This window comes from Danio rerio, chromosome 2, assembly GCF_049306965.1.
Source record: "Danio rerio strain Tuebingen ecotype United States chromosome 2, GRCz12tu, whole genome shotgun sequence".
NCBI lineage: Eukaryota > Metazoa > Chordata > Actinopteri > Cypriniformes > Danionidae > Danio > Danio rerio.
The window spans coordinates 35,292,231-35,310,632 of NC_133177.1; the positions used below are offsets into that span (position 1 = coordinate 35,292,231).

At 35.0% G+C, this 18,402-nt stretch overlaps 1 protein-coding gene across 7 annotated transcripts in view; it reads right to left on the minus strand.

The window, feature by feature from the left end:
• The window catches only part of asap1a (ArfGAP with SH3 domain, ankyrin repeat and PH domain 1a), a 91,943-nt gene that overhangs the window by 57,439 nt on the left and 16,102 nt on the right, over positions 1-18,402 (minus strand). For all 7 annotated transcript variants that reach the window (XR_012384822.1, XR_012384819.1, XM_005163478.5 and 4 more), the window contains 1 exon segment: positions 1,741-1,813. Coding sequence is in view for 5 of the 7 variants with exons in the window: in XM_005163478.5 (XP_005163535.1) it covers positions 1,741-1,813 (73 nt within the window). In the remaining 2 variants the exon portion in view is untranslated.

Genomic DNA, 18,402 nt, shown 5'->3' on the forward strand with positions numbered 1-18,402 from the left:
GTATTGGCGGGTACAATATGACGTCTTTGAACTTTCAGCATTAATTCATGAGAAAGACTTGGTTCGAACCAATCAGCGCACTCTATTGTGAATAAACATGATAGCTTCAAAGAATGTTTTAACCTGTTACAATGTTCAGGCGGCAGAGAGATGCCACGCTATGTTGCCAACCGCCATTAAACCAAGTGGAAGAAGAAGAATTGTTTGGAGACATGTGTTGTTTTCATAAATGTGCCTCAACAGAGTTTTTGTTTTCATTTCCCAGCTATGAGAGCGCAGATGGACGCACATGTGGATTACAGTGGTCCCTTACACGTGACAAAAATAAGTTTGTTAGGAATTTTCTTTTTACCCGAGAGAGCTTTTTGCGTCTGGACATGGTGAAATCTGGATTTGCCACTCGTCTTCTTTTAAAAAAGTTCCAGTTCGTGTCAATGGTCCTGTCTCTACAGATTTGGTAAGTGTGCGATCAATGTGCTTTGTTTATTTTTTTCAGATGGCAAAGTTAGTACTTATCGTTAGCAATACTCTTTCAGTTTTTAAATACATACCTTGGTCAAAATTATTTTGTTACTAAATTGACAGTATGTTAATATCACTACAATATTATGGACTGAAAGATTTGCTGTTAATGCTGCTCTCCAAATGTAAACATGTAAACACCTTAATCAAACTATTACCATCATGTAGGATTTTCACCACATTTTGTGACAGGAGGGGTTTCATTGCCATTTAACAATACCGATACTTGTGAGCAGTGTAAAATATTACTGTATTGTAATATGTAAGTCGATATTAAGTCAAACGTGTATTTTTTTATACAATACTTTTTCATCATAACTGGAAAACATTGAATTGTTGCATGCAATATTCCCATTCAATTTTTTTATGACATCAGTAACAGCAAAATGACTAGTAATGTGCTATCAAAGTTGAAGGTGAATATTAACATCTGCTTTAACAGCAACAGAAAAGCATTGATTTGGTTTTTAAATTGTAACATTAGAACTTAATTTGATTTAAATCTTTTTGCACAAACACAGTAGAATAGCATACATGGTTTAAATCCCTACACTGTAAAAAAATCCTGTAATCTACAAGATTTAACTGTAAAATCCACAGTAATATGTTGTATTCAGAATTGTATTATGAAATTAAAGCAGGTAGCATGATAGCAAATTACTGTAAAAAGGGCTATATCTTTTGCATGTTATTATTTTCATGTCTATCAATTTAAAGATTATTTTATTGGACAGGATTGGGAAGCATTAAAACAACAAAAATACAAAGATATGTTTTTGTTTTGTTTTTTGCTATATTGCCCTGGCCTTATCTATCCACACATCACTCACTTCTCAATCTCCAGCCCTGCCTATGTCAATGTCTTTGTCTATTCCAGATCCACAAGAGAGGCCTGAGAGTAAACATTAGACATAATCGAGCCCTGATCAAACAGCCTCTCATATTTGTCATCTAAAAAAGACAGTAAAGTAAAACTAACTGTCTACTGGATGTGTATTTGATTGGTCAAGGGAAAAGTATAAGCTTATTCTCACGCAGCACTGAACTGAGCTGATAAAATGTCCATGCGTCTTTTCCACTTTTTAAGCATTAAGAGATGCACCTAATATGCCTAAATATGCCTAATATGCCTAAAAACCTTCTCTATGGAAATTTGGAATCTTATTGTAATATATCCACAACATTACTGTTGCACTGGATTACTGGATCAAAACTCACCTTGACCCGAGTTGTAGATTGCTTTGACAGATTTCTTGACCTTCTGTAAAGCAGTTCGGTCCTGATCCAAAGCCTGGAGAAACAGAGAGAATGAGAATGATTTTAAATCACAGGTCTGTGATTCATTTATGAGTCATGATCCTAAAATTCCAGAGGAATCCCATCACTGGGCACACCTCAAGGGGCAAAGCCAAACATCGGGAATCCCATAATCACACTGTAACCATGCAACACTGGAGCTGTAAAAACTTGGAGGCATTACCAACACTCAAGTGTGCCAACATGATGGGAAAACTTATGGCTAGCTAGAGAAACAGAAAGCAGCTTTTAGCCTAGTGAACTGCATTTTTATTTCATTAAGGGGTAATTCGGGCTAAAAAGAGAATTCATCAGGGTGTTCCAAATTAAAAAAGAAGATCACTGAGATTAAAAGAATTAAGCCAAAAAGAAAATGAATGAACGAATGACTGAGATTTCTGTCCCTCCTTTGAAAATGTATTCGTAAAAAACTCTGAAGCTTACACATTCAATCAATAGATAAAAAAATAAGTCCATGTGTCAACTGAGTGGTTTTAAAATTTCCCAAAAAAACATTTTTTATTTGATGTGACATTTATTCACATTAAGGGCTCTATTTTAAGGATCTAGGCGCAAAGTCTAAAGCGCAAGGGGGCAAAAGGACATGTCCAAATCAACTTTTGCTGTTTTAAGGATGGAAAAATATGGTTTGCGCCGATGTACATGGTCTAAAAGGGTTGTACTTATTATCTTGATGAGTTATGAGTGTGTTTTGAGCATAACGTGCAATAAACGAATCAGAGGATAAAAATTGAGCCTTCTCCATTCAGCCTCTTTACTTTCCCTTTAGTTTTATTCTTTACTCCTTTACTTTTGTGGAGTAAGGAAATAGTGTTATACGCACTCCACTAAAGACATCCATTAGACTACATATTTAATTTCATTTGTTAAGCACAAAGATCTGTTTCAAAACTACTTCTAAATTCAGTTCTAATTTCCAGCAAACAAATAAATGAACAATAATAACAAAGTGTGGTCAAAAAAAATGATTTATATTCAAACACACGTCCTATTCTTATGCCCCATATGATGATGCTTACGTCTTAAACACTCGACAGGTGGGCAAATCTAAACTTGTTTTTATTAAAACAAATATAAATATGCATATAATAAATAATACTGCTAATATTAATAACATTATACAAAAGCATACTTTCATGAGTAAACTGAAAAAGGCATAGGTAGTGGTTATTATATTTATCTAGAAAATAATAATTTTTGTAACATTTTAAACCTTTAATTCTCTTTCATTTGTAAAAATATTTGTGTATTGCTGTACATCCTGTGTGTATTAAGCAATGTGTACATATTTAGACTCGCAGAGGCGCACAACTAACGCTCTCTGTGCTGGACTTTAGATTAGCTTTAAGTTGGTCAGTGGCACAGTCTATTTCAGTTCCTCAAGATAGAAACGCGCCAACATTGCGCCTCACCACACCTCCTTTTTAGACCGGCACACCCATGAGTCCACAAAGTGGCACAAATGGTTTTGTTATTTAAACAACGTGACGCAAAACACTAAGAAATTAGGGTTGTGCTGGTCTTAAAATAGCTACAAATCGTGATACACATGATTGGTACCTTATTGCGCTGGGTGTATGATAGGACCCATAAACTTTGATCATCAACGTGACAAACAAAAGCTCATCAAACAAGAACTCCTAAGATTCTTCTGAGGTTTTCACTAATCAATAATTTAAAGTGAATAAGAACACTTTTTGATCTCTTTATGGATGCTTATGAAAGTGAGAGATTTGGGTGAACACACGTCCTATGAAGAGATTCAAATAACAGGTCAGGTCTTACGGGTTTAGAAATGACATGACAGTGAGTAATTGATGACAGAATTTGAATTTTGGAGTGAACTAACCCTTCAAAAATGATTTTGATTAAAATGTAATTCAACTAACTAATTAACTTAACAAATATTAGACAAAATCTCCTCAGACAAGACGGTATGCCATAGCTAAATAAGACTGCTAATGGGTACACAACTTAACATACCAGCAACGGACCCTTGACAAGCAGTTTCCTAGCAACCGCAGCAGAAGGACGGGGAGAGCCCTCGACCACGCTTCACTGTCAGTGTGTGGATGATATCATTTCCAAAACCAAACCACTGAGGAACTAAGAGTGCTGCAAGCATGACAAGCTCCTGAGGGAAATCTCCTAAAATATTTTGATGCATGACAGTAAACAACAGGGTGTCAACCAATCCTGTTTCCTCCAAGCAGCCCACTGACCTGCTGTCTATTTATTTCTGCCTTTTAAAAAAAGAAACCAAAATGTAAAATACTGGGAAGCATGCAATGATATGCTCTAGCTCCTGTTTCCCAATGCCCTCCTCCCTATCTGATTCTAGGAAACTTTGTATCTTTATTAAATTTGCTCATTAAATTAAGCAGATTCAGTGCATTTGGTGAACAAAAACAACAGACTTTGCCATTAGCTACGTTTCCATCCCAAGATGCAAAATAAACTTGTGCACAAAACTGAAAAATCGCATAAAATATTTGCGAATAAAGCAAATGTTTCATCCAATGAGTCAACGAGAACAAAATTGTCACTCGGCACCAAATATCCAAAAAAAAAAAGGAATTTGCTATGGTAGGGGGTAATATGTCTAGCTGGGATACAGCTGTGGATATTCACATCAATATAGCAAAATGATTGTGACACTGTACAACATTCTTTTACATTACTGTAAGGGTTTGGTTTAGGGTTGAGGTAGGTGTAGATGTTAAAAAAAAACAATTAATGGGTAATTTAATAAATGATATAAATAATTCTCCTTAACTTCCAGCCGCAGCTGTATCCCTTCTAGAAACAACCATGGTAGGAGAGGCCTATTATCATTGTCATAAGCAGGGCGTGGCTAGGAGCCATCAGAACGGAACCAGGCCAGTGATGTGAGCACTGATGAGCATCACCTGCGGGCGCCACCTGTCTCGAGCGGAAATATAAATGGAGGAATGATGATAGAGGAAGATGAGAGAGGACCACGTCTGGCGCTTTTGTTTTGGTTTCAGTTTTTTATTTATTAAAATACTGAACATTTGCTGGTTTCCTGCCTCCTTCCCTTGAATGAGTTTGAACTTTTTAACAATCTTATATAATAAATAAATGACTTTGGTAGACAATGATAACACACAAAGAACACACAGTGGCTTTTGAAGGTACGAGACAAAGCTCTGGAGGGTAATAGTACCAAATCACTTTGATGACAGACTTTGGCTAAGGCATTTTAGAATGATCAAAACAACATTTCAGATATTTTTCAATGTGGTGAGTTGACTGGTTTGTCCATTAATGCTGTCCTATCACACCCATTTTTGTTATGAAATGATCTCTTAAAACAAAATCTCATGACTTTTTTGCTGTGCACATTTTTTATAATTTATACTGTATATGTGTTTCCATTTAAATTCATACGCATTGTTTCTTTTCAAATAAAATGTTTATCTTACTCAGCTGTGCGCATGTTTTTATCCAAAATTTATCTGCATCTTGGCATTTCTGTAAGCGTTTTTTTTATGCAATATTCCAAAATGCCCATAAAAATAGGTGGATGGAAACAAAGCTAATCACAATGCACTCAAGCTCTCTGTTTCAGCCGGTAGCAAACAGATGTGTGTCCAAACAGCCACAGCTACCAGCACAAACACTCCCTCCCCAACACACTCCCAAATGTACCCAAAAATAAGCTGTGGTGTCTTTAAAGAAGCCCTTCAATGGCAATTAATGAGAAACGCAGAGCTTAAGGCTACAATTTGAAAGCAAATCCCTCTACTTTCATGACAGCTCTCTGAAAATAAAATGCTTTCCAACAACATCTGATCATCATCAACATGGCTGGGGTCTTCAAAAATTTAGAAAAAGCATTTCTGTATTACTAATATATTGTTTTAACTGAATGTATTAACATATTTTATTAAGAATAAACCATAAATGTACATTTGTTGTGAGGTTAAAGAAAAGTAGGTAATAGGTATGCACTGATATGGTTATTTTGGTTGTTTCGATAACTTTTAGAATTTTATAGAATGTTTTTTGGAGCCGATAACCAATACATAGGCCAATAAACACAAATGGTGATTTGAACTGTAAATGTTGACTTGGTAAGAAACTTTTTCAGATATGAATATATCAAATAAAGACTAGGGAAGCTCATAATACAAGATTCATCGTTATCCGAAAGGGTCAGTTTTTAACCGATTAATGGTATCAGTTTAACTTTTTATTTTTTTAATTGGTTGCATAAATGTGAAACACATATTTGTTAACTTGTGGGATGGTGCTACCACAGGTGCCTAATATTTTGCCAGAGAAGCAAAAGGAAAGGAGACTATTGCTGGTCAGTTTTACAGTCGAGTTGATGCCAAACCAGCGCTGATGCTGATTGCCTCTGTCCAGGATCGGCGTCATAAACACTATTGTTTATTTTTACAATTGGAGAAAGACGCAACAAAGCAAAACTGTATGAAATGTGCTACTGTATGCTTTGGAAACAAGCCGGCCATAAAAGCGCACTCCAACACCACTCATAAACACAACTAATAGGTTTCAGTTGTGATGATTAACTGTATAATCAACAAACCACCCTTTTTTACTATTTGGAAAATTACAGTTATTAAAAGTTCTTCAAATCCAAAGATTTTCTTGATTTTTGCATAATGATAACTAACGATTGGCTTAAAAAACATGTATGCAAATGAATGCAGTATCATATGTAATCAACTAAATTATGCTATAGTAGCCTATACTTTACAAAAAGTCAACACATGAGCCTTGTCATTGTCTTTCATCACACGCAGCACGTGCACATTAACCGCGAATGAGAGAGGAAAAAAAAGCACACAAGTTCTGTCCCTTAAGACATAATTTAGATAATGACTTCTATTAAAATTGTTGACAGAGGTTTGTGATATAAGAATAACAGCGGAACATTAATTAAATGCATATTTTCCACGGATCCATTGATTTGAGGTAACCTGCTATTTTTATTTGATGGAAGAAAAAACATGATAGGAGAGAATAGCGTATATACTGGTCCTTAAAAAAGTCGGTCAGTGTTTTTTTTTTTGTTTTGTAATCTAAATTTGTCATTTAAGTGAAAAATGTCTAGGGCAGGACTATTTATTTTATTATTATTTTTTTTTCCCCATGCTGTTGGAAACACTGTATATATTTTAAAATGCAATATTTAATGTGTCAGAAACAAAGCAGAAACTTCAAAGAAATATTTATTAAATAATAATTTAAGATTAATCTGACCAGTTAACTGTTAATATTTTCTTAACGAGCGGCGGTTATCGGTTGGCAAAATTAACCGAAATGAGCATCCCAAATACAGACCCATATCAGACAATATCAGACACTCTAAAAGAGCAGTATTTTGCTCTACCATTGAGAAATAAAAATAGAAAAATCTATTCCGATACAAATCTAGCAACAAAACACAAAAAAGGGACAAACATATAAAGACAAAAACAACAAATATCTATACTGATCGTGTCAGATTGAAACCCTAGCCAATTCTAATCAGCATGCTGATATCCTGCTATATGTTTTGAGATGATTTGTGTTTAAAGCATTTATAGTGTTCCTGTACCTCCTTCTCCAGCGAACACAAGGCATGCTGAGGCAGAGCAATAATGAGCATTTGGACAGCTGTGGTGCACTGATCAAGAACCTGTGGCCATGAAAGTAGTAGTTCTGCAACTCTCATGTGATAAATGATTTCCCGCTGCGGTCACTCTCTCGTTTTCTTGCAGCTATGTTTGGACATTGGTACACCAAAATTGGACTTCCCACTATGGACCAGTGAGAGACGGACGCGTCAAGTCGAGACTTTTCAGAGCTTTTTTTATCCTGGTCTTTTCCCTTGTTAGTCCATTGTTATGACCAACAACATCCTGTAGATTCCAGGATTTAAAGGAACATTATGGGTAGCTGTGTAAAAACGCAAATCAACGTTTTATTGTGTATAAAGACAAGCATTACGCACTTACAAAGGACGTTTAGAAGCGAGCAGGCAAGATTACACAACTTTTTTTTTCACATATTAACTAAAACTCTTTTTTTTGGATGAAAATTGCAGTTAAACAGTAATGTTGTGATTTATTATTTCCATTTAAAGTAACTGTTTTCCATGTGTTACAAAATGTAGTAACATTTAGAGCTGGGCGATTTGGCCTAAAATCAAAATCTTGATTACTTGAACATTTTAAGTTGATTACGATTACTGAACAATTATTTTGTTTGATTATTTATTTATTTATTTTTGCCCTCATAGTTCACTGACAGGTTTTGTACAGTGAATATGCTCACATATTAAAAGCAAGCAGCAACCTCCCGCTCTCCCTCAGGAGTCCATTACGGAAGTAACTGAAACTGCAACTCATCAAAATTCCGCTAGTCCTGGCTCCATAATAGAGCAAAGTTTAATTGAGCTCATTGTTAGAATGGTCAACTTTACAGCAGAAAAAAGCTGTTTACAGCCTGGTACAATGAAAGATTTTGGTTCATAAAGCTAATATTACCCTTCATGACAACTGTGAGAGGGGTGAATTTTTTTATAACTCATCAGTTTTCTTTATATTAGGTAATATTAAGTTTGCATAATTAAGGGCGTGGCCACTTGATTGACAGCTATGTCTCGCTGGTCGCGTCACTTCACCTCAGCTGACTCTGGCAGATTAGCGACTGATTTCGGCATATTCATCCTATTTTGGTTTTGTTTAATGTGGCTTTACACAGTCAATTGCCTTTTGGGATTATTTCCTACAATTATCAGATGATATGGGATGCTGTGTGCACTTAATTAAATAATTTAAATAATTTAAAATAATTGAAGGATGATGTATGAGGATGTATTCATTGAACATCAGCGTTGAACAACTAAAATTAAAACACACCAACAGTCACTTTTTTTCTTATAAAAAAGTAAATAAATAAATAACTTGCACTTTTGGAAACAAAATAAATTATTTTCATTGTTTTTCATATTAAAAGTAGAAAATAAAAAGTATCTCTTAATTATATTTTAAACAATGCATTTCTTACAACTTCTGTAAACAAATATTTATATGTAAATAATAATTTTATTGCAATGGAAAATTTGCCATCCCAAGACTTCTCTGGCATAGCTTCCAGTCATGATCAGTGTAGTACAAAGTAAGGCTCAAGAATGGTGCATCGTCCTACTTGACTAGACATCAGATGTGGCTGCAAAGTGGCTTCATACTTCTACATGCTCTTTGTGTTGCTCTGCAGTCTGCAATGACACTTTGGAAACGCTAGCTGGCAGCAGGTTTTATGTACCTCTGTGTTGAGTTTCTTTGTGGGTGTTTTTTTTTTCTTCTGAATGCTACCTTAATGCACAAGTGGCTTAAACTCACTCATTCAGAGTTGGGAACGAACAGACGTGCAACAACTTTAATTATAAGGTAAACACTAAACAAAAGCTCCTCTACGGGACTCCACACTTGTAAACAGTCACTCCAACAGGCTCGTTGCTCACCCACTGCTCTTCGCATAGCCCACGCTCGTCACCTCTATCAAGTTGACCAATCACAGAGTTTGCAGTATGCGTAGTCACAATGTGTAATTAACTTTTTTAGAGGTGCGCATTAGCGTCGACCACGCTAAGGACCATACCCGAGCGTTCACTGTAGAAGTGTAAACCAGTAACAGAGTGTGATCACATTGCTCTACATGCAGTAGAAATTGAAAAATTGACCTGGAAAATTTTGATTGGTTATGTGTTCTGAATGTCAATTAATCGCCCAGCACTAGTAACAATTTAGTTTAAGTAACTAGAATATTAGCTAGTATATTATTATCTGCATATTATAAAGATTTTTGAGTTTATTAGTAATTTATTAGTACTTTACATTATATTTATTAGTACATATTTTGCATCTATCTTAGTCTACATCCCTTTTCTTAACTACTTAATGCTTAAACATAACTTATGCCTTAATAACTATTAATAAGCAGCAAATTAGAATTATTTTAGTGCAAAAGTCAAAGTTAATGGTTTATTATTAGCAAGAATTGTACCTTAAAATAATAGTGCTACCTAAATTTATCCACATTTCATCAGTCAGTACTAAAGACTTAAGTGTCATGTGATCAATGAGAAATCAACCTATTATGCTAATTTGATGCTAAAGAAAAATGTGTGCTAATGTATATTTACAATAAATAATGTAAAAGTATATTCATGATTTGTTATAATTTGTTAGGGTTAGGGTAATTTGTTAATTTGTTATAATTGTTTATATATAAAATGATAAATGTAATATATATATATATATATTACAATCAATCAAGGTACCCTATAAGCATTAAATATATCAGTTTTCTAATATATATGACGAAGAGGGCAATACCATTGCATATCTAATTACAGCAGTCTAACTAACCACATCCTCAGATGGTCTTGTAGGCTATTAGGCGTGACCAAAGTGATCAGAACATGAATTTGAGCTCTGCAGCAGAAACATTACAGCTCAGCAGCTGTAATGCTGTAAATCTCTCCTTCTTTTAAGTGTGAATTAAATTAAATACAATTTATACATTTTACTTTATAGACAAAAATATCATTTAAATGTGCAGTCTGATGTAGACTTACTTAAAATTGTACAGTAGATAAAATATCAACAATAAATTAACTTTTTATCACAGAGAATATCATGAAAAGGATTAAGAATTCCTATTTCTATGCACAACATAAAATCTAATTATGACAGAAATAATGGAAGAGTTTGTAGTTTGAACATAAAAACTGATGTCTACTATAGTGATCAACATCAACACCGAATACATCAAGTTTTAAATGTAACAAGCATTTAAATAAAGGTCGTATCAACTACACTGTTAGGAGAGTAGGTGTGAGTGTTTAAAAATGTATTTCACTGAATCCTTCATTCAAGAGATCCCTTAAGAATGTAATGAAAAGTCAAGTCTTTTTTATTTCGAGTCAGCATCCCCCCTAAAATAACGCTTGATCCCCCTGGAGGACATCAAAACAAGATGTATGGGGGACCAATGGTTCATACCACTGTGATGTATCAATTGTGCCAATCAATGGTGGGAAAAAAAATCATTTGACAGTCTGAAACTGGCAGTTTTAGAGCACCAATAGACATCTTGAGTATTCACAAAACACGTTTCTTGTAATAAAGGTGTTTATATCTGCATGTAGCTTTAAAAAAAAGAACATTTAGACACATAATTTGTATAGTTTGACCTACAGTAACCTCTAAAGTAGACACTAAATATCCTTCAAAACACTGGAAATATTAATTCATTCATTTTCTTTTTGCCTTAGTCTCTTTATTAATCTGGGGTCGTCACAGCGGAATGAACCGCCAACTTATCCAGCATGTTTTATGCAGCGGATACCCTTCCAGCTGCAACCCATCACTGGGAAACACCCATACACACTCATTCACACACTCACATACAGTATGGCTATTTTAGCTTATTAAATTCAACTGTACCGAATGTTTTTGGACTGTGGGGGAAAGCGGAGCACCCGGAGGAAACCCACGCCAACAAGGGGAGAACATGCAAACTCCACACAGAAATGGCCACTGACCCAGCCGAGGCTCAAACCAGCGAACTTCACGCTGTGAGGCAATTGGGCTACCCACTGCGCCACTCTGCTGTCCTACACTGGAAACATACATTTTAATATTAAATTAGATGCAATGTAAATGCATTCATAAATTTGGTTCACTGAAGCATGTATTACCAAACTAAAACAGAAAATTTGACAATCCTATCAATGTATAATTCGTACACTGAACAGCATATTATGTAGTTTAGATGTACGTATGCTGAGAATCATGAGACAATAGAAATCACTATTTTACAAACCAAAATATTGTGAACAGATATTCAACATGCAAAGTTAAGTTGGGCCTCATGCTAAATAGCCTACTTGAACTGTGTATTTTCAATGCAACACCATCTTCACCCTGAGACCAAAAATGAAATGCAGCACTACAGTTATTATACAGACAGGGAAAGTCAAGTGCCCTATTGAGAACAAATGCAACATTACACTCACTGGCACCATAACAATATGACACTCTTAATAAAGGTCTACTTTGTCCTTCCATGACTAAGCGTTTGCTCTTTATGACTGGATGGAGTGCAGTAACGTGCTAATACTCATCTACACTACTCACAACAAACCTTGACCCTTTGTTCAACCACTCAAATGATGGGCATCACTGAGCCCTTGGCACTATTCCTGGAGCGCTCAGTAATCCCAGTTCCAAATTGAATGCACCATTCGGGACAATTTCTCAAACCAGTCACAAGCACTATTTGGGACTACTTAGTTCATTTCAGCCAATGTCTGTCATTTCATGTATGGATTGAGATAGGACTAACATTTTTGTCTTTATTACAAACATAGGAGTTTGTGTTTTACATGTGGGTCTTGAACAAGACCATGTGTTCAAGATGCGTGAATTGCATTTGGTCATTTAGTGTTTAAACATTTTATAAAAGTTCTAAAAAAAAAAAAAGAAAGAAAAAAAACAGATACATTTAACAAGAAGGTTATTAGAACTGCTTACAATAAACCTACTAGAATATATACATTTTAACTTACATACTTTTTACATTATGTAACTGAATGCAGAAATTTAAATACTCTTAAACTAATATTACAGTAACAGTTTTAACAATTTATGTGACTGGGATGTGATTGTAGCTGTTTTCATTTTTATGTCTTCACAGGGTGGCAAACACATTTACATCCATTATTGGTGCGCAGAATCCTAAATATCGTTGTGCTAGAAATTGTAAGGTAGTACGTTGAGCAAAAAAACATACAATAAAACAACCCAGGCTCATTGGAAATATGAGCCCAAGGTTACATTTTTGAGAACCGAAAAAAATATGTACCCTTAAACTATGTCTTCTTGCAGTTTTTGTTTTCACAAATCCACTGGAGGCCAAATTTCTGACAATCTCAAATATGTTACTGGGGCACGTTTTCTATTTCTCACAAGAGGCCACTGTGTATGTTTCTGGCTGTTTCAACCTCCTTTTGTTTCATTGAAAGAGGCAGGTTGGCTTGTAATGCATATTACATCAGCTTGATATTGACTGACCCACATCCCTCTCCATAAACCCAACCAATTGTGTTTTTAAAAGCAAACTAGAAGAGAAAAGCAATCATAGCCGTGTGCTTTTACCACTGTATCACACTGTTTTTTTGGGGGGTTTCATTTTACCAGGTTTCTAGAACCATCCTTGGTGGCCGCTCGTGGTAAGCTACCCAGTCACACCAGAAAAGCTATGCATACAACAGTAAGCAGTCAGCAGTACCACCCTGTTTTTACACACAAAATGCAACCTTTATATACCCTAAGGTAGGGTTGTCTCAATACCATTAATCTTCTGATACTACTCCTGGTGAAGTATCACGATATTAAGTAGTGTAGCGATCCTGTAATTCATAACTCAAATGATAATGAAAATTGTCAGAAATACTATACTTTATGTTATAATAGGCCTACTTGAATGTAATACATAATTCACCCTAGGGCCAAAAAGTATGATTTGCACATCGCATGACCTAAACTTTATTCATTCCTTTTGTTTATTTTGTAGATAACTGACAAAAAAAATAACCAAAACCAAATTAAATTAAATTAACTATCGTTTACAAATTACAGGTGGCACTGCCAGTATTTTTGAGTCACAGTATCGTGATACTACAATAGTATCGATAAACCATGCAACCCTACCCAAAGGCACAAATTTCTCTGTTCTCAGAAATGTAGCCCTGGGCACATATACCTGATGAGCCTGTGTTGTTCTTTCGGCAATCTCAGACATTCCCATTCGAACAGGATTAGATTTGTAATGGGACAGCTGATTAGGGTTGGGTATCGATTGGGATTATTTCAATACTGGCGGTAAATCGAAACTTTTAAATGGCCAGTGCCATACCAGTGCCAAAACGGTGCCTGAACCAATACTATTGAGCCACAAATTATAGTGGATGACTCTAGAAAAACTTAATTGACAAAAAGAAATTATCATTTAATTGAACAATATAATTAAAGTTTAAAGTGTACATTAATTCATATTTTAGATATGATATGATATGATTTTAGATAATTGCATTAATATATTTCTTTTGATCATTTGTTTGTTAGGATAATTGCAAGATTTGTATTATACAATTAACATTACATAAGCTTACTACTACTAACCTGTGGAAAGGCTGTCATTGATATCAGTGAACTCCTTTTTTCTAGGGTTGGGGCTTGAGTCGTCTTGAGTGCATGTACATGGACACCAACGCTCCAATTTTAATATGATTAAAACAATACTCGGATTAAGAGTCTACCACGTAAACAGTATTTTTGATTACCTTAATCTGACTTAAGTCATAATGGAACTAAACAGAAATCAAACTAAGACATGTGGAGTATTCAAAATTACATGAAACTCTTAAGGAAATGTTGGAATTGCCCTGGAATTTTTACATTAGTCATTGAAGAAAAAGACAGATATAGCACATTTGGATGGGATTAAAATCACAATGTACGTCTGTGAAAAAATACATTTTTGTAATTTCCCCCAGTTCGAACATGGCTATTTACTGATTTTTACAGGGGCAAAAAGAAGCCAACAATAAACAAAAAAAACAACACACTCTAAAGCACCATCCATCTGTGCAAATCTCGAAGCTGAAAGTCTCTCAGAAACAAGATACTGGTGGAAAAACAGCACTATAACACACTTTTACTGCCGCTCAAAGCAACCACAATCCATTAGATTCACACTAGGAACAACAAGATCGATACTGGACTTTATCAAGAAAGCCAATCGAAAAGACCAGAGCAGACCAGCCAAGCAAGAAAAGCCGGCTTGCCAAAAGGGTCTTTTACTAGAAAACGTCTCCAAGACTTAAACATAGCCCCATGTGCACATTTAGGTCAGGAGAGACCTGCACCAGCTATCAGCCACAAGAAACATGAACTCCTTAAGGAATTACGTCTCGCTGCCAAACCCAAGCCAGCAAACTTGACTGAAGCGTACAGCGCAAGGGAAAAGAGCTCAGGCCAAAGTTTCATGGGGTTTATGAGTCAGAATTGCAGTCCAAGGGTGATCCGGCTTTATTCTGTCTGTTTTCGTTTCAATAGCTGAGGAAGAAAAAGATACAAATGACCGAGGGAGACGCAATGGAAACATTACATGAAGTCAACACCCTCGATAGCTGAGCCACCGAACACCCACAGGCCTGGCAGACGCCGTTGCAGCGCTGGCACTGATTGAATCTGTGGCTCTAGATATGAGAAGAACAGGTCATTGTGTAAATTATGGTCTGTTTGGTTGGTATCCATAGCCACGAGCCCTCCGATCCTCACGCAGAATGCTAGGTATGCCTTTGGTTCAGTGGATTCATGTTCTGTCCAAGTCTGATTAATAAAACACAGGCAAACAGACGTAAACACAGACACACACACAAGGCCAGGTGGAAACTCTCGTGGGATGTGTAAAAGAAACACTGGGTTCAATCATTTTGAAAAACGCAAGCCTAACTCGATGAATCTGACAGATAGCGTTTATAATTTATCAGTCAGCTCAATGTAATATAAATTATATATTATTATATATAAATTAAGTGAGGATTAGATTACACAATGATAAGATTCATTTATAAACAAGATTTAGGTGTCATTAACTGAATATTATACATCATGATGCCTAAATTTCCTTGCAAGTTTAAAATAGAACTCATTTTAAATGTTAATATTTAATATTTTTATTTATTTAAACAAACCGGTATATAATTTTAATCATAGCTGATGCGTCTTGTGTGTGCTGGCATGTATTAGAGTATGTTTTAGGCTAAATTAATTGTGAACCACTGAATTATTATAAACCAATTCACACGTGTATAGTTCGATATACAAAGAAAACACATTAAATACAAGTACACTAAACAAAATGACTTCTGCTGCTTGTTTAAACTACAAATTTAAAATCAGCTGAAACAACACAATTCTTACACTTTTTGGGACAACTTAATTAATTTGTTCAATCCACTTAAGTTTGTAAAAATGATTAAGTTAACTTAATTGATTTGTGTTGGAACAACATGAAGCAATTATGGGGAACCCAGCATGTTTAACAGTGTACTTTACTGTACACTTTAATGTGTACAAAAACAACTTTAATGCATCAAAAAATACTTTTGAGAGAATAAAATGTCAAAAAATTGTCCAAACTGCAACACTGTCATTCAGGACATCAATTTCTGGATATTGGTTATTTTATTATACCTTTAAAGAAACAGATTTAAAAATATTTTTTTTTCCTCAAAATGTTCAATTAATTATTGACTGTGTTAGATAAATAATTGGTTAAGTGTTGAAATAATCAAGTACACAGTTTGTCTCAGTGAATAATTTGTAAAGAGTTTGTTAGTCTGTCAGTCTAACACAGTGGTGGGCAAACCTTTTAGACCAGAGGACTACATCAAGTTTTGCAAACCAATTAAAGTGCCACATGTCAAGTTCTTTAAAAAATAACTTTTATTTATAGTGGCAGTATGCAGGGAGCATGTAATGTTGGACAGAAACATGTCACATTAACACAAAACAGATTTTTTTATATATTATTAAGTCAAATTTACAAGTCAAGTGAATTTGCACTGCTATTTACATTTCCTTATCAATCATCATAAAACAATTAAAATATCCAATCTAATATAATAATAATAATATTAATAATGTAATTTTTAAAGTGGAGAATAGAAAATATATTTTCTGATAGAAAAAACCCTCGCGGCTGTTAGTAAACCATTCAAAAGAGGTGCCTCTTAAAGCTTGACGCATAAAGTTTGTCGGTGTGATTGGCCCCCTATGTTGTAGTCTTTAAAAACAGCAATACTTTCTTAGCATATTAGACCTACTGCTGACATTCAGAGTCAGTTTTTCTCTTTTTTTTGCTGACTTATTTTCAGTCATTAACGGTCAAGTGCATTTTAATATCCGAGAGTGTGTTCTAATTCTACTGGTTGCGCTAACTGTACCGCATGCAATACTACCATCATGGCGTTCACTTGTAATTGCATCTTTATTTACTAATTACTAATTATTAATTCAATGTCAAATGTCGCGATCCCATTCATGTAATACGAGCATGCGAGTCTCTTTGCTTGCGAGCCGATTTCCTCTGCTCTTGCACAAAACTTCTTACACACCCTCAAATATACGCTGCTCAAGCGCAGATCCTCTTGTGCGCTCACAAATAAACGCTGCTAAAGTGGGATTTTGTCTCCAACATTTATCAGATTTACTAGGAATATTTATGAATTTCTCTAATAGACCTACAGAGCGACATTAATGTGTCCTGAAGCAAAGTGAAATGGCTATAAATTCCAGAAAGATAAATCATTATATGCAGAGCCCTAGACCTTTATCTATAAAGTATAGTTATGGAAACCGTGTTCATCTTAACTGAAAACTACGTTAAGTTTGCAGTCCTTACGCATCAAGCACCTGTCAGTCAGTCAGCACGTAACCTTAAAGGGTTAAACAAATAACGCACAGCTCTACTACGGTTATAGAAAAGTTCATGCAGTTATAATTTACTTACCTTTTAATATGTTTTGGTGTGATTTATAACCCGCTATAAAAAAAAAAACGACTGAGTGTTTTGAATGAGAAGCTGTAATGTAGCCGTGGTGGGATAAATTTTGGTGTGGAGCCCAGCCACAAATTTTGTTTTCTTTTTGCCCTTTTCTGTAAATACTGACAAATGTTCTTATCATATTGTGAAATTTTTGATTCTCAAATATCTGATAGAACATATATTTTGTCTTTTAAACAGCTTAAAAATTGTCATATTATTTGTTATATGACGGGTAATGGGCACAGCCGTTGTTGCTAGAAGGGATACAGCTGTGATCGGAAGTTAATGAGAAGTATTTATATTATTTAATAAATGACACATTAATTTATTAGCATCTACCGCTACCTCTACCCTAAACTCAACCATCACTGTAAATATATTATTTGTTGTACAGTTTAATAAAAATTATGCTATATTGATGTGAATATCCTCAGCTGTATGCCATCTAGACTACACCCTCTCATGCAGCTCGGTGAGAGAGTCGAGTTACTGGATTTTGGTCATGTTTATAATTATTATTATTATTATTAATATTATGTCACAGTTTAAGCAACTGTTTATCTAGGACAGGAATAAAGAAAATGTTCTAGTAACATAAACAGTGTGTATCTTACGTGAATAAAGCACATCGTGCAGTTACATTGAAAAATTATTATTATTGCCGTCTCCTTTTAAATTGTATGTTTTGCTTGTAGTTATGTGAATTTCAATGTCTGAAACCTGAAATAAATTGTTTGCGCCATCAGATTTGAATTTCAACAGTTGATGACGTGCACACTGAACGTTCTAATCACACCGGTGTGATCGTATGCATGAAAGGGTTATTATAATAAATAAAACTGACACTCATTCATCTGCCTGTAACATAATCACAGGGCTTCCTGAAGACTCCAGCAGCAAATG